The 21,572-nt window shown below is 48.8% G+C and overlaps 1 protein-coding gene across 6 annotated transcripts in view; it reads right to left on the reverse strand.

Moving 5' to 3' along the window:
- Positions 1-21,572, reverse strand: part of LOC148395810 (cell adhesion molecule 2-like) — a 44,335-nt gene that overhangs the window by 2,082 nt on the left and 20,681 nt on the right. For 2 of the 6 annotated variants that reach the window (XM_088381205.1, XM_088381206.1), the window contains exons 4-10: positions 13,271-13,297; positions 7,176-7,325; positions 4,780-4,932; positions 4,567-4,704; positions 2,844-3,002; positions 2,524-2,614; positions 518-2,312 (exon numbers count right to left, since the gene is read on the reverse strand). In XM_088381205.1, the coding sequence (XP_088237331.1) occupies positions 1,844-2,312; positions 2,524-2,614; positions 2,844-3,002; positions 4,567-4,704; positions 4,780-4,932; positions 7,176-7,325; positions 13,271-13,297 (1,187 nt within the window). In that variant the 3' untranslated portion in view covers positions 518-1,843. Of the gene's footprint in view, positions 1-217; positions 341-517; positions 2,313-2,523; positions 2,615-2,843; positions 3,003-4,566; positions 4,705-4,779; positions 4,933-7,175; positions 7,326-7,595; positions 7,867-13,270; positions 13,298-21,572 lie in introns of those variants that run through there. The other 4 variants (XM_088381209.1, XM_088381210.1, XM_088381207.1 and 1 more) reach the window with 4 other exon arrangements.

A 21,572-nucleotide genomic window follows, 5' to 3' on the forward strand; every position in this document is an offset into this window, starting at 1 on the left:
CGGCTCACTGTCACGCCACTACAGAAGCTAGCTAAGCACCTGCTTAGAGCCCAGTAGCCACTAGAAGGCCCCCGAGAGCACTTTACGTGCATGAACTATCGTCCAGAGGGCTTTTCTCAGATGCAAAAAAGAAAGAAATATCATAGCACCAACATTATGGGCTGATATGGAGGACCGGAAAAGCAAATTTTGCTGTAGCGGGCGCCGGGTCTCTTACCTTTATGTCTGGCCAGGTAGCGGCCCAGGACGATGATCAAGCACAAGGTGATGAAAACCACCACGGCCACCACGCCGCCGATCAGGGCGTGGTCGGGCCCGTGCTGCCCGATGGCATTGGGGTCTGACACATGAGGCAAAGACATTGGTTCTCGTGATTCAGAGAAATATGGCAGGTAGCTCCAGCGGATGGATGGATGGATGGATGGATGGATGGATGGATGGATGGATGGATGGATGGATGGATGGATGGATGGATGGACGGAAGGACGGACAAGCGGCTGAAAAGCCACATTTCGGTACATGCACCTTAATCAGAGCAACAATCGGCTTGCCAAATAGTGAGCCTTCCCTTTTGATGATGTGCTTGAGAGCAAACGAAAGCATTTGCATGGGCGGTGCCTGCTCAGTGGAACATTCCAACTGTTTCAGTGGGCGGAATGAACATAATATAAAAATGATCTACGCACACCACCAACACCTGCGATGGCTTCGCTTTACTGTGCTTTCAATGTGCTCCTCGTCCGGCGACTAGTTGATAAAAGCAGAGCGCAAATAACACTATTTTCTAGCTCTGTTAGCTCATCCATCATCGGCCGCGCGCTCCGTGTCATGTTGGTTGGCCGAGGCGGCGTGCGGACACGGAATGAGATTGCCTGATGCGGCAATGTCGTTGCGGAAACGAAAAATGAAGAAAAAAAAAAGCTTTTCACGGGAAAGGTGCACAGGATGAGGAAAGTCAAACCATTATTGGCGTGCCTGGTTTGTTGATTCTTGTACCAAGTCACAAAACAAAAACAGTCAAGAAATATTTGATCAGTCCTGTGAAAAACAAGTGGTATTTTTGTCATTTTTTTTTTTATATTTCTACGTGAACAGAATGTCAAACAAATGGACAATAACGTAGAAATGTTTCAAAAAAAAAAAAAAAAAGACAACGTGTTTGATGATTTGTGGCTGCCATTTTATAAGACAGCTCTCAAAAGTCTGTTCCTCTTCTCAACAGTAGGGGGGGCCGTGTGGCAAAACCCCCCTTTCCGGCTGCCGGCTGCTTTCCGAGGAAACGGCGCTGCAGACGTGAGACGCAGCCATCGCTCAAGTGTACTTAACCGCGCCGCATCTGCTGCGAGCTCGCCGACATCTCCGAGTCATTACAACACGGCGCGTTGCCTCGCTTGGCTTAATAAAGCACATTAGGGCGCATAATGGGCGGCGGTGATGAATCGGGGCGCGGCCGTGACATTTATTGCCTCTCGGGTGCCGCCGATGAGCCTTCCGGGCCGAGGCCGTCTGAGGAGTCAGCCTGACGTGATGGGAGGTCCTGAGGAAGCATTGTGGCGTCATCTGCACTTCCATTTTCTTAATTAATCGTACAAAACAAGGCAAAGCTGAATTCTCCCGCAAAATGGCGGCAGACGTATAGATTGCATTATTGAGTTGAGCTGGACGCATTTAGATGGAGAGGAGGTGTCGTACTGCCACGCCGCCATTTCGCACCGTGTCGGGAGGCTTTCAAAAAGCTGCAGCAGCTCGCGAGGCGAGGCGAGGCGGCTTTTAAAATTCAGTACACAGTCAATACTCACACCCGAGATTTCTCACTTGATTTGAGGCTGTCAATGACATTGAGTCAAGTGAAGCATTGCAGATAAAAAAAAAAAAAAAAAAAAGGGAGAGAAGTCTTGTGTCTGGCATCCTGAGAGTGTAATTCACTTTCTCGACAGGACTTCCTTTTACCTCTGCCCATAAACAGATGTAGGCAAAGCTTTTCATAGCTTTTAAAATTCCGCACAAAGTCAATCATAACGTCAAGGTTTCTACTCCATTTGAGGGAGTCAGTGACATGGACTCGAGCGGAGCAGAGCAGAGAGAAATAAAAAGAGAAAAAGGTGTCGAGTTGGAACGGGAGCGTGCTCTCACCGTATACAAAGAGTTTATAGTCGGCGCTGCTGGTGCCCAGCTGGTTGCTGGCCTCGCAGCGGTACGTGCCGTTGTCGGTTTTGTTCAGCGTGGTGATGGTGAGCTCCGGGCCCTCCACGATCATGCGCTCCACGTCGGGCAGGTCGCCGCCGTCTTTGGACCACACCACCGATTCGGGTCTGGATTGGGTGAAGGGAAAAGAGAGCAGATGTTATGGAATAGTGATCGATTGCTTTTTTCCATCGTTTGTCTGCTCCTGCGAGTTATACTCACGTGGAGCAACTCACTTGGTCACCCAAACCAATATTCTAATTCAAACCAATCAATTGTTGATTTCCACTCAAGTCGCGTGACACCTCTGCTATTGACACATTGGCGTGCGTGACCCACCTGGGGTTTCCTCTGGAAACACACTCCAGCTTCAAGTACTGGCCCTCCTGCGGGATGATCAGCGAATGCGTGATCTCCAGATGGGGAGCATCTGCAAACAAAAGCAGTTAGCTGGCTCTCCAGGCATCGGGCAGCTCGTATCCCCCCGCCAGCCCGCCCGCCCGCCCGTCTTCTGCTACTAATCCCTTACCTGCATGCTAATCCTCACTAATCCCGCCAGAAAGCAAAAGTAAACCCGCAGACGCTCGTGTAATCTGGATTCTCGTATTTCCTTCTCAATGCTAATCCGTCTGCGTGCGTGGGCTGCGCGCGGGACTCACAGTAGACCTCCAGGACTTCGGTGGTCACGTAAGGGTTGGCCAGAGAGACGTGCTCCACCATGCAGGTGTAGGCCACGAGGTCGTCGCCTCGCTCCACCTGGAAGCGCAGGCTGCTCCTCACCGTCAACGACTTGCCCGAGGCCGTCACCTCGGTGGTGCCTGCAGAAGGGAGGAAGCAGACCAGCAATTTTCACCAAATGAAATTGTACAAAGGAAACACACGGAATGGAGCCAGTGTGCCGCTGACTGGATCTACAGTCGCTGGGTGGGCCATCACAAACGGAATGGTTTTCTGGGAAACTAGTTGTCTTATGGATTGATTTTTTTTATTTGTATTCAATTGTTTTTTATTCATTCACTCTTGTATGTATTTATTTATTTATTTTCTGCACTGCAACTAGCAAGAAAGGTGACAAGGCTTGCTTTCTCTGGTGGGTAAAATAAACAAAACTGAGAGTCAGAGCATGAAATAAATGCGACGTGTTGCTGCTGTTATACCTGCCGTAAGTTCCCCCCCCCTCCCCAGCCAGCAAGGAGGGCCGATTTGAGTGACAGAACAACATCACGCTCCTAGCGTAAAAGACACGCTTTAAAAGCACGCCTACAAAAGATTCCCATCCCGGAGCGTTGACTGACGTCTCTGCGACACTTTGACATGGAAATGAAGTTTTTAAGTCGAGCCCTCCAGTCGCCGGCTTTGTTCCGCGGGTGGCTTTGACGACGAGGCGCCTTCGCCGTCGCCGTGTTTGCCCAAGTGGCCTGACAACGGCCTGACAACAGACACGAAGCAGACTTTTTTTTTTTTTTTTCTTCTTCCTATTCCGGTGACTCGAGGAATAAGCTGTGATGTCAGCAAGGATGCACCAAAAGGGGGGCAATCTTCTCAATAAGCAGATAGAGGTTGCCTTATATAACCAGCCACTGGCAGAATACGGTGTTGACTCGCCACAGGCATGTTCAACACCTCAAGTTTTGGAGGCAACTTTTGGCGAGAAGCTCAAGGAAGCGCACGCGCACGTCATCTCCGCCGAGACGGACAGCTCCCGCTCGGAGCATCTACGTGCGCGCCATCTCAACGCGGCCGGTCTTTCACATCCTCGCCGCGCCGCCATCAATCACGCCACGCCGACCAAGCAGCCAAACAGACAGACGGACGGACGGCAGACAGACGGAGCCACCAGGAAAGGGCTTTCAAGTGGGATAACTTCAATAAAGAGCAAGTGTCACGTCGCATCGCCGCAGCAGGACGGGTGACATTAAAGAGCCCGCCCGGCCGGCCGACCTGTCAAAAGCAGGCAACAAAAACAACCAGCAACAAAAAAATGGACCATTTCTCTCTTTGTTTTGGGTCTTTGCGACTTGCTGAAAATAAGAAAGCCACGAAAGCTGGAAGAGAGCCTTTCTGCGTTCTATGCGATCACTGCACCATCTGCTGCTCTGGGATCTTTTCCTCAGCCGTCTTTCCACATAACGAGGCGTGACAAATATTCCTTGTTTGAACCTACACAACGTCGTCCGCACCATATAGAGACAGCAGAGCGTGAAGAGAATTGACCCTTTAGATACTAAGAAGTGGAAGGAAAAGAATCAGTCTGAGAATCAGATGATTTGGAGCCTCAGGGTCATGGTTTAAGTCCACTAGCGATTCTTTTGTCCATAATGCCACGTGTTCCAATACTTTTGCTCATTGTCACTTTTAAATATAGCTCCACACACGACCCACCTTGGACCTCCTTGTCGTTGCGGAACCACCGCAGCTGGGCCGCCGGCTTGCTTCCCGTGGTGGTGCACGTCAGGCTGATGCTCTCGCCTTCCAGGGCCGGGCTGGTGAAGCCCGTGATCTTGGGCCGCTCCGGGACACCTGGGACGCAGCGCACGCGCAATGTGACCGAGCGGAGCGCACGTGGTAGAAGCTGGGTCCGTTTGCAACTCTCACCTAAGACGGTGAGGAAGGCCTTGGTGGTCTTGACGGGCATGGTGAAGAGCGAGCACGTGTACTGGCCCTCGTCGGCCAGGCTGACGTCGTTGATGCGGATGGTGAGCTCCTGCCACGACGCTCGCACCAGCTCGATCCGGTTGTCCCGAAGAGCTGCTCGGACCCAGCCCAAGAAAAAGTCAGTGAGCGAGCGAGCCAGCCAGCCAGCCAGCGAGCGAGCCAGCGTCCACCCGCCCGCCAGGCCATCCAGAAATATCTCAGCGCCGTCTGAGATTACAATATTTCTTTACGTAAAGACCTTGCATTGATATTTCACTCACGGGAACACTTTTAGCGGAAACTTCATACGCGCGCAGCCACTTAAACTATTCAGTTACACCAACACTGTATGCGAAGCCCACGCACGACTCAGACGAGGCCCGGGCGAGGGAATCCCGCTAGCGACCGGTTTAGCGCTAGGCACCGGAGATCCGTCACAATCAGAGGCAAGTGGCAGCGTGCGTGACAAGGATTGTTTTAGCGCGCTCTTGAGGAAATCAACGTGATGAAAAGGTTCATTTCCCACCGGAGGGAGACGTACGTATGTAAATGTGCCACGATGACCTTGTACATGTGCTGCAGCTTATACACGCCGCCGCCACCACCAAATGGTGCGATGACTAAAACAGACAGCAGGACTGCTCCCCGAAGGACATGGAAAAGCAAAGACGCTCTGACACATATAGCATATGCATTTTTTCTTGGTTCTACTTTCACTTTCCTCACTTATTAATTTCCTGGCTGTCTCATTTTTCTACTTTCCTGCTTTGTCACATTTCCCGGGGAAAGCACTTTCCCAGTTAATTTATTGCTTTGAATTCTTTGGTGTTTGTTTCTGTTATGCCCCTTTGCGTAATATCGGACCTGACAGGCGACGAGCGGAACGATGGCGGCGATATCCAGCTTGAAAGCAAACGGGGAAATTGCAGTGTTTCATTTTTGGAAGCCTAATTCCCCAACCCTGGCTTGAAACACTAACACCAAAAAAATTGTACTCAGAGTTTCAACCCATATTTTGTCTCCTCGTTTGAAATGTTTGTAACGTCAAACAGTGGCCGTGCAGTGCCTCGAAACGTTCGAAAAAATGAAATAACAGTTTCCTTTGGCAAAGGGACACACTTGGAGCGTTTCTTTCGCAAACCCGCACAGGAAAAGTGTCAATAGAAAATGTTTGCAAAGGGGCAGACGCATTTAAATGCGTGCTGCCGTGTGCGTATTTCTTTACAGAATGCTGATTGAACTTGATCTTTTAATTTTTTTTTTTTTTTTTTTTGCGGGCCGTAATCGTATCATCGTGAAACATTTGGCAAGATGTATTTATGAGATGAAACACCTTGTATTCACAGCAATCCATCTGCCTGGCGGAGTTAATTCTCCGACACACGACGGAGAAGAAAACATTGAAGAAACGGCTCACATTTAATACGAGTACTTTATGTGCTGCCACTCGCGCAAATTCACCAAGGATAAATGGAACCCCGACACGCTGCAAAGCGCATTTCGTCTGCTGTACAAAGTCCATCAAATACTTGACGACAGACAAACATTCATCCAGCCGGTTAAAACCTGTTCTGCAAAAACAAAAAAGTCAGGACTGATAGTTTTTTCGAAAACAAGCGCTCGGGAGTTGTCGAAGAAATGCCATCGATTGGCCAATCAGAGGCTGTCGATAGCATTCTTTCCCAACGACGCCGTTTCCCGACGGCAATGCCGACCGCGGGCTAATTATGCTAGGCGGCGCTAATGAATGTTTGGGCGCACGCATTAACGCTTTCATTTGGCGTGTAACGGCCGTTTGATTACTACAAGGCGCTCGCCATCCATTTGGCTGGCTGACCTTTGGCCATCCGGCGCCAATGTCCCAATGAGATGACGCACACCACACATGCCAAGTGAACATCCGGCGTGACGTCGCTTTGAATGGCTCAAGACAGACGCATATGCGTTATCCTTTTTTTTCCCCATCGCTTCTTTCATCACATCAAATAGTCTTTGGGCTTTTTTCATCCTCATTTGTCAGAGCTGAATTCAAATGGAACAAATTATCCAAAGGCCAAAGATCAGATTTTGTCTTCAGCTCTCCCCAGCAGTCACTTAATAATACGCATAACTTTTAAGTCATTAAAAAAAAAAAAAAAAGCTGCTGAAAGGTCATTTGAATCTTTTCTGCTTCAGGCTACTTGGAAATGTGTTTTTTGTGTTATTTAAAGACAAAGCAGCCGATGTTTTATCATCATCAATTACTCCTATGAAAGCTGCAAAAGTGTCTTTGGACAGAGCTGGCCAAAAGTTGAAATATCGCAAATGGAGGCAGAGTACGCTTGAAATATTTTCATCCTTTGGTTTCACGTCCTCACCTTTCTTGTCACCGAAGAAGAGCGTCTGCTGCGCGGGGTTGGACCACTGGAGGGAGGTGTTATCGTTGAAGTCCACCCGGCAGGTCATGTTGGCGGCCGAGCCCTCCAACGCTGTCACGTTCTGAGTGATGGGGAACTGACCTTGGCCACCTGTGGAAACGATCACAACATCTTTCAAGCGAGCTGGCAAATTGAAAAGACGAGTCCCGGTCGCGAGGTCTCCGGCGGCGGACGCTCGGCGCTCACGGTGCGCTCACGTCACCCTGAGATGCGGCTCTCCCGTCGCAAGGTGACATTGAGGCGGTCGCTTGACCGCGTCGGCCGAGGGAGCGCTTGCCCGCCTCATTAGTCGAGTGAGCGGCCCCCCGTCCCCCCATCGCGCCTCCCAGGACGCCCAAAGATCGGCGGACCTTCCTTGACCTCGATTGTCCCGACGGACGTCGCTCGTCAGCTCGGGGACACGTCGGGGGCCGACTAAAAATAGCAATGAGAGCTTCATCCCGGCAGGTATTTTGGCTCATTAAAGCATCCAGCCATGTCCTGCTTTGAATCCGGCGTCCGTTTCAATGATTCGGTCCCATTCAGCCGCGTGTGATTCTCTCTGCGGAGATTCAGACATGCACATTTCTGGTGGCATTTTTTTTCAGGATGCCTCGGAGGTGAAAAAAAAAAAAAAATCATAATCAAGCTGAAATCTAAAAGCGCAGCCAATGAAGGCAAAGCATCGTGACAAAAGACGCCAAGGTCGCCCGCCCGCCCGCCCGCTCTCTCGGCCTCTGAAGATGACACACCGAACAAAGAGTGCGTTCACCAGAGATGATGCATCGCCCCCAAACCGTAATTCATATGGGCGGGCGCCCGAGGCTAAGCGGTGTCAAGAGCGAGCGAGCGAGCGTTGGAGTGTCTTTGGGGTATTGTGTGCGTTGAAAGGAAGCCGCTCGCTGACAGCTTGCAACGCTTGCAGGTGACGGCGAGCAGGCCAAAAGCGCCGTCAAGTAAGACGCTGGTTTGCACATCATGATTCATTGACCTCATTTACACAATGAAAAACTCACCTGTTTGCATATTTGAGTGCTCATTCGGTAACCTCAATCATCTCCGAGCCGTGAAATTTTGAGTTTGAAAGATGAGTTTGAGTTTTGAGAGTCAAGTTCAACTTTTAAGACAGAAAGTGGAAAGCGCCCATGTCAGCTGGAGCGGCGGCGTGATCACGGGCCACCGCGTCAGCACGTGTCGGATTAGTCGACGCCACCGCCGCTAACTGTCCAACACAATCAAATGCGCCGGCTCGTGAATGAAATATTTGGCTCGGCGGCTGAGAGGAAAGGGAGGGAGCGAGGGAGACAAGGAGACAGGGAGGGAGCGAGGGAGGGCTGAGCTGGGCTGCGGCGGCGTTGTGTAAACACAAATATTTGACGAGAGGAAACGGCGGCAACAGATGCACTCGAGGCGTGCTGCAGGTGCAAAGCGATGATTAGCAGCTACCAGAGTTTTACTCGGCCAAGATCTGACAAAAAAAAAAGATTGGACTTTTGATATCACCTACTAGGGACGACTTGTGAAAAATAAATATTCCTATGAACTTGAAAAAAAATCCTGTCAAAAATTTCCACTTAGAATTCTAAAGTGTTTGGGTTGGCTCAATCTACTTTATTATGGTTAATGAAACCAACTTCTGGATCTGACCTGAATAAAAGGAATTTATGATCAAATTGATGCACACTACGGTGAGAGTCCCTTTTAAAGTGCTCTCCAATATTCAAGTTCAGCCAAAATGTTTCCGGGCAAGGAATTGTGACTTGACACTGCTCGAGGGCCCAACAACACGACGAGTAGGGCGCTGACAAAAAAAGAAAGAAAAAAAAAAGCCGTCCCTCCTGTCGGTGCGTGCGTCGGTGAACTCCGTGACCCAACATCAAGTGTCGCACATGACAAGCAAGCCGCTCTGCATGTTGCCCTTCGGCCACTTATCCAAGAGTCGAGTCTTGACTCCACATGCCGGTGTGAGCGTTGCAAGATGATACTTGCGCGTTATTGATTTGTTCTGAGCTACGTGGAGAATATCAATACGAGCAGGACGGTGGCGTTCTCCGGCGCACCGGCGGGGCAGATCAACAGCAACGCCGGGCCGATGAATGGAAAAAACATTTCTCACGATGTAGCCAGGACGTTCTTGCTGGGGAGGGAGGGAGGGTCTTCTAGGATGAGCTAGATGCCTATGGAACATATCGAACGGTTGCTCATGTTGACAAAAACAAAAATATTTCCATCTTTGCGCCTTGAACATCCACTCGTGGGAATGTAGGAATTAATCACCGCTAATGCTGTGTCGTGACAAAATTGTAATTAATTGGCCGAGTCTAAACGGCGTGGCCCATTTGCCTGCATGTTGGGGGAACAGAGGGAGGGAGGGAGGGAGGTTCGACACGTACGCTGTATAAATATTCCATTTAATTAAAAACCGCAGAGGGCCCCTGGTGGCGCGCGGCAAGAACAAGGAATAACAGTTTGCCGTCTCCCCGGTGAATCACCACCACGCGAGGCTGCTCGCTCCTCTGACAACAAGATTTTCGTCCTGACATCTTCTTAGAATCACGCCATTCAGCGAGCGCTATGGAAGTTCACCGCCAACGCCAACTGTCATTATCCTTAGCATCAAAACGAGCTTGTGTTGATCTATAGCTCTCTCGAAGCTCTTCAAAGAAATCACAACAAGGCGAGCTTTACCGTCGACACTTAATATAACTGCGCCGAGTTCCCTAAAGTTCATCTCCCGCGAGAGCAGACGCCATCAAAGCGCCGTGATGAATCGACTTGAATATTTTTGGCTCACGTCGGCGGGAATTTGCATCACCCCGACACATACATCATGTAAAAAGGCACACCTCAAGGCTCGGTGCCAAGAGCGCTTTAATTCTCCTTGCGCAACACAATTTTGTGCAATTTGGGCTCCGTCATGCTAAAAATTTCGAGTCTGTAGTTTGGTCATCTGAGGATGTCATTTTTGGTATCATCGTGCGAACCGATCCATCGGACGGCCGACAAATTGGCAAGAAAATGTGAAGAAAGTAAATCAACAGCGTCATCACCTTGCAGCAGCCGCGATCACTTTTGATCGGCGCTCTTCATCAGAGCCGTGTCAAGCTGGTATCAATGGCTTCTACCGAGCCATCCGGGTGACCTTTTGCTCCGCCAGCAATTTTACGAGTGCAGCGTTTGCACCGCGGGCACGCCTCTTGGCCTTTTCGTGAGCCTGGGCTCAAGATGACAGATGGCCGGATTTCGCTGTCGGGGCACCGAGAGCCTGCCAAATGTCGCCCCTCCAAGACTAGCTCAGGACGCACAATCAATACGCTCCACTAAATCCGTAGCAACCCAAAAACATGGGCCTCGAGGTTTTATTATTGTCCAGAACACAAAGAAAAACTCGTTTCTTATTGTTTTGGGGGTTAACGATAAAAATTTGGCGGCAAATATTTCGATATTTGATCAAAACGATACACCGCCATTTTCTGTCGGACTGGTTGCGATCTGGATCCCCTCCTTTTCAGAACGGCCAATCTGATTGTAACATGAGCACACTCTCGACGGCAATTTCGTCCAAGGAATCCCAATCTTATGAATGTGTTCAATCAGGTTGACTTCTAATAAGCGTCCTGGTGAAAGTCACGGCAGTTATTCTCACTTAACCTTCACTCCAATACATTTCGCAAGCTTTTCATCATTTCTATGGCTGCAAATAAAGGTGTTCTTACGCTTCTAATGAAATCTATTAGTCCTCCAGCAGCCTCGGCGGCGGCGAGACTTGAACCCGCAAACACGGACGCCGAAAGCAATTTCAAACAGCTAACAGCTCGCCGTGTTTAAACAGCAGCGCGCCTCGGTTATCGTTCGCGCCGCAGCTCGGCAAAATAGGAACTGAGCTAATATGTGTTTGCAATTAAATGTAACAAGGGATGAGAGATGGAAAGAACGGGATAGAAATACGCTTTTGAAAGTTATCTCGGAATGTATTCTGATTCGGAATCCAGAAGGTACCTCTAAACTGTGCGGGATGGAAAGTTCTGTGAGCGTTTGTTATTTTTTTAAACAGGAGGAGGCCCTTACCTACTTCTTGGTGGCAGGTTCAATTTCCATAAAAAAGAAAAAAACTGGAGGGCAAATGGTCGTGCACAGAAGATGGCAAGGCTCAATTTGATTGCAAAGATGCCAATGCCGCGATCCCATGATTTTTAGCAAGTGCAGCCTATATAGCCGTCGTTAAGTTCTCGTGGCGTGCACGCGTGCCCTCCCCCCTAATGCATAAAAATGCGAAGCAATTATGCAAACAGCGACTACATTCATCATGAGGATCATGTGCCAATATGACATGTTCTTGAACTGCTGATAATGTGTTGATAATGGCAAAGCTCCACCGCCATTGCCTCATAACAGATAAGACATGCTTGATTTTTTTCTTCTTTTACTTTCCAGTTTTGCGGTTCTCCTTGAAGGCAACACAAGAGCTCCGCCCGCCGTGTCACCTTCACTGACCTTCGGTGCCAGGCCCAAAGAGGAATAACACCATATTACAGCTAAATTGTTGCAATAACGAGAGAAAGGTCATATTTGTCGGCGCCGGTCATCGCTCACGTTGACAGGAAAGTTGTTAACGCCAACACTTGGGCAATAAAGTCTCGCTGCTAAGCTATAGCTCTCCTTGATTGGAAAGATTTAAGAAGTCTTTAAGGACATTAGCTAATTAGCACTAAATCTGGCTCTGATCCATTAGCGGGAGCTAATCGCTAAATTACCTGTCCAGAGTGAGGCATGTCTGCAAAGTTGCCCTTCGCGATGTAGCGAACGGGTCTTTCCGATGATACTGTTATAGAAAATCCATTCGCAATGGTGGCAAAAGCCGAGGCGAGGGCGAGGGCGCCTTTTGGCCACGTTACAAACGGACTCCATCTCTCTTCAATTTTGATCTGGAGTGCAAGTTTCGTTTTGACCTGCGCGGCTTTTGGTGGCTTTGCGGTCGTCAAGTTTGTTTTTTTGCCTTCTGGATTTACGGTGGTCTACTTTTCACTTTTGGGGCATTTATTTGACTTTTTTAGCCGTCTCATTCCAACCTGGGATTTACGGGGGCCTTATTTTACCTGGCTCTTGTAGACTTATTTTAACATATGCAACATTAGAGTAGTAGTATTTCTTTTTTTTTTTCAAAGGTCTAGTTGTGTGTCAGTTTGGTATTAACCCCCACAAGGTTATTTTTGGGCGGCATCCATTTGTTATCTGTGAAGGCTTTCATCGGTCGGATCCACCTACGTGCTTTGCAGTCAGTGCAAATGTTTAATGAGTTCATTAAAATGTTAAAGAGGCCATTAAAAAGAAAACAATGCAATGAGGCGCGCTCTCCGTCAAAGTGGACATTTTTTTCGTTTTTGGAGGCTGCAAACTGAGTAAGCCAACAAAGTCCTCCCCTGTGATTTGACGCAGCGGGGAGACAAAAGGGTCGGGCTGGCAATAAATATCCTGGAGGGGAGGAGGCTTACTTCTTATCATTGTCTTTGTGCAGCAGGAAGAAAAGTGGGGGGGAAAAAAAAAAAAAAAAAAGACATTATAGCCACATCGGAAAGTGGGTCATGAAAACACTATTGTCTCCCGATTGTGAACTATATTACACAATTGGCTGGAAAGAAAGATGAAACGGAAAAAAACGGTGACAGGTTTTCATGCGCTGACTTTCAAATACAAAAAGACAAAAAGTGTTTTTGCCACAGCTTTCTTTATTAAGCTGTTCGCAGGGAAAGTTAAAAAAAAAAGTTTTTAGGGTCATGCGTCACCGTATAAGGACACATTGAGAAAATAATCAGAGATGCGGAAAGGCAGCACGGCCTCCTTTCATACGAGGTATGACTCAATAGGGTCTGCGACCGTTAAGCGCATTCCGAGTGAAAATGACACCAAAGGTGCACCCCCCCCGTGCCCTTGAACCTGTCTTGCGGAAGAATAACAGTCAAGTCGAGGGAAAGCAAACGCTTTGCCACCACGTGCGCTTCATTGCTAGCGCTGCGCGGCATCCATCATGTAGCAAGAAAATGGAGGCAATAACTCACCTCTGGGTTTGCTTTTTGTCCCTTCCACTGATAGCGTGAGGGGAAGGGAGGGGAGAAAACAGCAGGTTAGACACAGCGATAATTATCAGCCGGGAGGAAACATTGGGATTTAATAGAGCGCGCGGCCAAACGTCGGCTAGCCTTGCAAGCGTTAACAAATGAGCAAAGGATCCTCCAGATAATTGCGCAAATCCGCTCTCAAGCAGCATATCAGCCACTCTCAAACACACACATTTTGCCCAGTCACTCGTCAGCCATTTTTCTGGCGTATGGTGCACGCTCTTGAATCAAGCCGCTTGTTTCCACGGCAACAACAAGTCTCAGTTTCACTTTCATCGTTTCATCAGGTGACCATTTTGTCCGAAAAGGGTCAGGTATGCCATCCAAACGGCAGCCAGGCTGATTTGTCCCAAACATGGCTGACTTTTTCCTTCTTCTTCCGTAACGAGCAGCATTTCACGCAGCATCTTGGACGAAGCTTAATGCCGCCGCCGCCGCGGCCGCCGCCGCCACATCAAGGTCAGACAATTTATAAGAATTTCATGCTCCTGTCTGAACAGTCATCAGAACACTATGGAAACTCTGACACTTATTTTGAAACGTTGATCAGAAAGTGTGTGACGCAAACAATTAAGAGCTCAAAACAGGGGTGGGGAAAAAAAATGCTGATAACAAAGTTAATCATTCCCGCGAGGCCCAATTTGGAAGACAGCTGCCAAGACGGCAAAGAGTCGATAATGTCCAATTTCCACCTTGATGACTTTCATCAGCCTCGCTCGTTTGTCTGGAGCGTTGGTTTTCAGACAGTCCAACTTCCCTAACCACATTCAGAACTTTTTATTCGACGCCATCACTGTTGAAACGACGACTTCCTCTTTGCTGATATGTGAGAAGCGTGCCCATCCATCATCACGCCGGTGACACGTTTGCAGAGGAGGCGCTTTGGGAGGCGGCCCTGCCCTGCCCTGCCCTGCCCTGCCCTGCCCTGCTTTGCCCTGCCCTGCCAGTCCCACCCATCCTCTGCGTGTTCTTGCTGCATTTTCACACATGCAGCACTTTTCCCGAGTATCGCTCAAACAGAGCCGCACAAAAAGAGTCATTTGTTTTCATTAAAACGACCAACGAGGGAAAGGGTTCTCCAATAGAACACGTGAAAGACAAAAAGTCAACGTATTTATTTCAATCCGGATTCAACAGCTGAAGCGTCGGCGTTCAACATAGAACAAAAGGGTTCCAATGACAGAGCTTTGAGGGATCCCACATGTCACAAGTGTTCAGTCAGACTTCGCCTTCTCACATCTAGGCCAGCTGAGAAGTCACTCGGAATGGAGGTAGCGCTCGAGAACATCCTGGAAGAACTCCCATGAATGGACCCAGATGGCTGGCGAGACGGATGAGCACCGTACCAACGCCGAAACAAAGCACGTCAACGGGAGCCAGATAAGAAAGCGGTGAGAAAGTAATCGAGGCGGACGGGCGGACGGACAAGCAATCCTTTTGGCCGCTGAGAAGCGCAGCGTGAGCCGCTATCTGGCCATCGGCGAGCCGTGAGCAAGTCTCCCGGGACGACCGACCGGCGTGTAACTAACCCGTGGAAGCGATGCGCTTCATCACATTCCGCTCACGCGCTCACACCCTCGGGCGGAATCACGCGGCGCCGTTAGAAAGCGGCTCGGCCGAATCGCCTGGTAAACGGCAGGCAGGTAAGGCGCATTTGCTTTGGGAGAGCAGAAAGATGCTTTGTTTTGCCCACACAGTAAATAGAAACACTTGCTTTTACTCCGGAGCAAAAAGGTTTTATAGCAGAGGAGAGGAAACGATTTATTTAGTCATTCACTTATGCGGTTGTGCATTGATTGATTTTTAATCCATCCATCCATCCATCCATCCATCCATCCATCCATCCATCCATCCATCCATCCATCCATCCATCCATCCATCCATCCATCCATCCATCCATCCATCTTCCTTTCAGTTTGTGCCTAATTCCATTTCAACGTTACAGCACTGCCATTGTTTCCATTCCAAAACGATCATTTGCATTCCAGAGCAAGTGAGCAAGAGAACATTTCTGGAGACGATCATATTTTGCGCGAGGGACAGCGACACGGTGATACGACACCTTGTGCTCATGGGCGTGTCACAGCGCTTCAGAAAGACACTCCATTCCTCCAAAATACACACACCCGCACCCGCACACGTAATGGAAAAGACTCGACTTTTTACGAGTGGTCACTAGGCAGTGCGCACGTATCTGTACACTTTGCATTTTTTTTCTGACGCCGTACTTAATCTTCTTATACAACCTGCTCATAAAATGCGAAAGAAACGAGTGTGAATATTGAAAAGGCAAGCATCCGCACATAAGTTTCATTCGACGTGATGTGCCTGCCTTTTCAGAGTCTATTTTCATTTGTGTGATTGCTGTTTTATCATGTGTGAAGCCAACGGCATAAGTCCGAATGTGTGGAGACAAGAATTTCTCTTTCTTTCTTTCTTTCTTCATGATTAGGGTTGGCTTAAAAACACAACGTATAAACTCTTTCACGGACAGCACCAACAAGAAAGCCAATTGAACTCCTCCTACAGCATGTTCCAATTGAAGCACTTTATGGCAGCGCAAGCTTGTAAATGTTACAACAACAACAAGAAAAAAGATTGCAAACCGCAGTCATTTCGAAAACCTTGATTTAATACACGGCGGCGGCGGCGGCGGCAGCGGTGTCACGGCAACGGCAACAAATGATGAATGAGACGACGTTCACATCTTTTCCACTCGCAAGTGCGTTGTAAAAAGAGGTGCGACGTGATAGCAATCAAAATACTGCAATCAAACTTGGCAAAAGATATGAAATAAAATGACAAAACAAATGGGCCTCTTCATGCCAATAGTAATAAGACGTAGATTTAGAAACAATAACGAACGCTTTTTGTTGTTGTTGTTGCTGTTGTAGGTAGAAACAAGCTGTTTGCTGAACGTTACATCAAAAAATGGTTGACTTTTTTCTTTAGTCTCAGGGCTCCACCAACAAAATTGCCCTTTTTGACAACGACCATAGTAAAACATTTTCAATAAATCAAGCGGGAAGGATTCATACCTGTGCTTGCAAAACAAGCAACACCAGAGCGCTGCACCGACCTCCATTTAATGCAAGACGCTAAACGTCTTTTCATAGGGCGCCTGTCCTTTAAAAAAGGACTCAGCTCCCCCCAAAATAGTCCGCTTGAATAAAATGGCCGGACATGTAGATAAAGGCTAGTTAGCGGGCTACGTAGCTAGCAAACAAGCATGTTAAAACAACACAGTTTGTTTGTTGGCACACTGGACTATGAGATTTGGAAGCCGCCTTTTCTGGCTCCAGATGAGATTTGACTGCAAAAAAAAAAAAAAAAAAAAAAAATCACTGAATTATTCAAAGCATCTCAAAGGCGTTCATTCCAACAGTTTAGAGAGTCCACACAAAGCATAGTCAAGCCTCCATTTTTGCACTGTACAATCATGTGGCTGGCCTAAATGGAAAAGCACTCCGTCGTTGATTTGACTTGATGCCCTAAGTCCATTGATTCTCCGAAACGGCAATTTGCTCTCATATGTACCAACGGCACTTGATTTCGACCTGCTCGGCGGGGAGGCTCATTCCTTGGCAATATGCCTTATTTACTTGGCGGATGAGCAACCCAGGCCGGCGATTGCGTTCACCTTTGTATTCACAACGTGAGCGCATATTTCCAGATGAAGGAGGTAAAAACACAATTGAGTCTGACAAAAGCATGGAAGAAGGATGCCGAAATGGAGAAGGTCAGCATACCTGCTGACAAAATGAGAGGACCACTTGAAACCCTTCAAGTAAGTGGCGACGACGTCTTTGGACAAGCGTTTAGCTGCTAGCGCACCGGCTCGTACGTCGGCTACTTGAATGCGCACGCACGCACGCACGCACACGCACGCACTCGATCACCTCGCGTTCCATTTCAGACTTCAACCCGGCTGGCAGCAAGAGGTCCATTCCGCGCTGAAGGTCGGCTTTCGTTTTCATCTTAAACTGGATTCACATTGGAGGGTTTACAGATCTAATTCCAATTTGGGCTCTGTATTCTGCACAGGCACACTTTATCATATATTATTACTTTATATAAATATATGACTATTTTTGGGTGAGAGTAAGGGGAGGTGGTGAGTTGTTGTTTTAGAAGGATTGAGGGTTATTCATTATGAAAAAGAGTTGGGAAAAGAGAGGGAGAGAAGCTCCATAACAAGGGTCATGGTTTCAAAACGTTGCGTTACTTTGAAGCAGTTGACATCTTTTCATCATTTTTCTTTGCTTTGGCCTTCAAGTCTTCGATTTCACTTGAGCTTTTTGACACGCTGTTGACAGTTTGGACTCTGTGATTTCCATAAATGGCTCGTAAGGAGAAAGTGCAGCAATCTGTTGGGACCGTTTGAAAGCAGCCTCCGCTTTTGTGGACAAACTTCAACTAGCGAACACAAAACACTCGCTTAAAATAAATAAATGAATAAATCCTCACACACACACACACACACACAGGCAGACCAACTCCGCTTTTAGCCGAGAGAGACCTCTGGCACGGTGTTGGCTCAGCAGATGAAAAGCTGCGAGCTGCCTCCACAAACTTCACGTCAGCCTGTCTTTACGGCGGCAGGTGCGGGCTCGGGATCGCTCGTCCGCATGGTTGCCATAGAGATGCACGCCAGCCACGTTGCGAGTTGAAGCAAATGTGAACACGCAAATCCGGGCTGACCTTTAGCTAAACAAGTGGCAGGTTTGTCTCCGGTCCGGTGCATGGAAAGGAATCCATTTGCATTCTTGAACCGCGTCCACGTTTTGCTCGTTTACGGATGTTGTTTGCACCTTGAGTAAATCAGGCGCTTTGCGAGCAACAGCAAAAGTGAAGTCTTTATTGGAGGTCTGGCGCTGATCGATGAAATGCAATAAAAGCGTGGAGATGGACGAGCGCGGGGGAAACACCCTCCAGGAGGAAGAAGCAGGTTCAAACCAGGAAATACTTGGCCAATCGATCCACGTGGACCTTTTGGATTATTCATGATGCTTCCTTCCACTGAGTAAATTCAAGGCGCTGGCGGCGGGGGCTGCGTTTTTGGAACGTGCTCCTTTTTCAAAAAGAATGGAGGGTGCTTTGTCATGTTCCTGCTCCAAGCGCAATCTCCTAACGTGGACATCGAACGGTGACGTTTAACGCAGCCGGACTAAACCACAGTCACTCAGGAGGGTGACAATCTTAACACAACGCACACGGCAGGATCACTTAGGATGAGCTTTAACGAGAAATGAATTCATAAAACATCTTAACACCACACACTGCAGGGGAATTCTTTTGTGAAAAAACAAAAACTCCACTAAAGGATCATCACAAAGAATGAATGACTTAACACATGGTAGCTCACATGATACCAGCGCAGGTGCTAATGTCATTATTTGGGAGTCTAAAAGGCAACGTGATGGTTTCCTTGGTGTTCATTCTTTCCAATGTATTGACGATGACCTTTGTGACCTACACCAGGAGAGAGCAGCTGAAAACACGTCCACTCAAGTTATCATGAAGTTATCATGATCTCTCGCACTCTCGGTTGTGAAAAAGGTCGGCGTTTGTGGCACGGGGGCCGTACGGCGCGGAACAGATAAGTCCTCGGTTCTGGAAGGGCCCCGCGAGCGCTTCCAGGAGACCTTTGCTCATCTGCGACGGCTACGCAAACAGATGGGGCCTATCTGGCGTCGGCCTCATTATTGAGCCTCCGAGCCCTCCTTTGCCGCGGCGCCAGCTGTCCTGCGGGTCCAAAGTTATTCCGGCACCTGGGCCGGCCGGCCGGCCGGCGGTCGCAAGCGATCATCAAAGCGGCGCGGCGAGGGGGCATCGGCTCGGCGACAACTTGTAAATCACGAGTCGTCTTCGAGGTGGGCTGCCGGGAAATGCGAGGTTCTGTCAGACGGCCGCCATTTGCAATTGGATTTTTGAAATGAAGCAGGTGCACACGACGGCCTCGTAAAAACAAAACGATTTACATCCGGATTACGGAGCAGCAAAGACAGTCGCCACGAAAACATTTTTTTCCCGGCCACCGTGCCGATACTGTGCCGAGACGAGCGGTCGATAGCGAGGTCTCGGCGAGCGACAAAGAGTTGAAAGGTACGTCCAATCCCACCTGATGAGGCGCCACTCCTCGGCGGAGGAGCTAATGGAGTCGGGCTGACACGGCGGACCCGCGTCATGCCAATAAAAAGCATTTTCTCACGCCGCCTTCCGTAATTGAAGCTCTCGAAGGTGACAATTTGCCGGGGTCGCGGCTCGCGTGTAGCTCTGTCACATCCGACTCCATAGGCTCAGAAGATTGATGGTGCTATTTATTTGAATTTTTGTATGATTCATTGACTGATATTTGTCATGATCTGGATTTGTCTTGTCTTCAATTCTGAAATTTGATTCTGCCAAATATCGGTCTATAAAAAAATCCATCTTGTTAACTTTCCGTGTCATTTCCATGAGGGAAATAGTTTTGATCTTGATGTTTCCGCTGTGGCTGCATTCTGCACATTTTATTGCACGCCACAGTGCAATTAAAAGACGTCGGTCGCGATGGAGGCGCCCCGAGAGAGTGGGGCGGGTTCGGCCGTTGACAGAGCATCGCGGCGGCGCTACCGGGAGCGGCGGAGCCGCGTCCCTGTCGGAACTCTCCGACGCTTTCCCGGCGAGATGGACGAAGGCAATGTTCTTCCCCCGCCGGGCCGACGGCTGTTGGAGGAGATTAACCTTGCGAGCGGCCAAATAGCGACTGGCTTTTATTTCATTCGAGTCCGGCCTTGCTTTGGAGTCCAGAGCAGAAAAACATCTTTTGCGGCAAGCAACAAAAAAGACGACATCACAACCTCAGTGATATATTCATTGAAAATATGAATGCGATGAAGTTGAAATGACCTCCCATCACCCAGGTCCATGACAAATCCTGTGAATGATGCCATCGCTCCAAAAGTGTTAATTAAGCTCTGAAAGCTCCTAAGACCCTCCGAGACGTTACGACTTGAATTTACTGGTTTGCCGTTACTAGCGCAGCTGTCGCCAGATGAGCGTCCCCGTCACCCAGGAATCGCTCGGCTTTTACGGGGCGGGCGCCCAGATATTGCTTGGCAGGTTGCGGCCCGAGACGCATTTTACAACTTCAGTGCAATAAAATTGCAGAAGGGGGAAAGCAACCATCAAGAGTCGATTTTATGAGGGGACTTGTTGATGCGCCGGGTGGTGGTGGTGGTGGGGGGGCAGATTTACAAACCTGGCTACCACACACAGCTTGGATAGATTTTGGAATTGGCCCACAATTGCGAAGCTGAGAGGGGGAAGATGAGAGCAGCTGTGAACACGTTTGAATTCTTTTGGTATTTTTGGAAGACTGGCACAGATTAAAAAAAGGGGGGGGGGGGGTTTGCACCGTTGTGGGAGTGAGCACACTTGTTTCCCGGCCAATTGAAGCGGCTCCCTTGACTCCCTGTTGACTCAATGTAAAGATGGCATGGACGCCTTTTTGGCCACAATGCAAAGAAAAACATGGACAGTATGGCAACCTTTGGGAATGAAACATCCGAGTCGGATTCAGCCTCCACGCGTTTTACGCGGCTCGTGGACGGGAAGTGGCTAATGTCCAATTAGTTGGGAGCGATACAGCGGCGCAAATAAATCATGTTCCGAGCAGCGCCCGTCATAACCTGTCAGCTGCACAAACCAAATTACGCTTCCTGCGGTGAGCCCGGACCGTGTACTTCATTATTTCTTTTCTAGAGGGAATGAAAGTTCATGCGACACCCCCCCCCTCCATGTTACACGCTTCCTGCACCATTACTCGGCCTGACAACTTCTACGACACGAGCGTGTGGGCCAGGATCGGCGGGAGGCTAATGAAGGGGAGAAACCATAGCGCTGCTCCTGCACGCCGCGACACGTGTGGAATAATATCAACATCAACTTTTCTGCTTACGATACGTTTGCTTTGTAGCGTTAAAATGTCATTACGTCAACATGTTTTTGGCTAGCAAAGGCGATTCTGCCACAATTATTGCTTGACCCTCACACTGCTCCAGCTGTGCGATAATAACGTCAACATTTAGGAGTTGAGCGGGCCGATGTTCTTTCAGGAAGAAAAACAACAACAATGACGAGACGTTATTGCTTTTGCTACAAGCTGTTGTGCTCATTCAATTTGGGTTTGATATCGGTGAAAGGAACCGGTGACTCATGACAGCAGGAAGCGATCCAATTTTGGAGACGGCGCCACTTC

This window comes from Syngnathus floridae, chromosome 7, assembly GCF_059516105.1.
Source record: "Syngnathus floridae isolate MCC-2025c chromosome 7, RoL_Sflo_1.0, whole genome shotgun sequence".
In the NCBI taxonomy this organism is placed as follows: Eukaryota; Metazoa; Chordata; class Actinopteri; order Syngnathiformes; family Syngnathidae; genus Syngnathus; species Syngnathus floridae.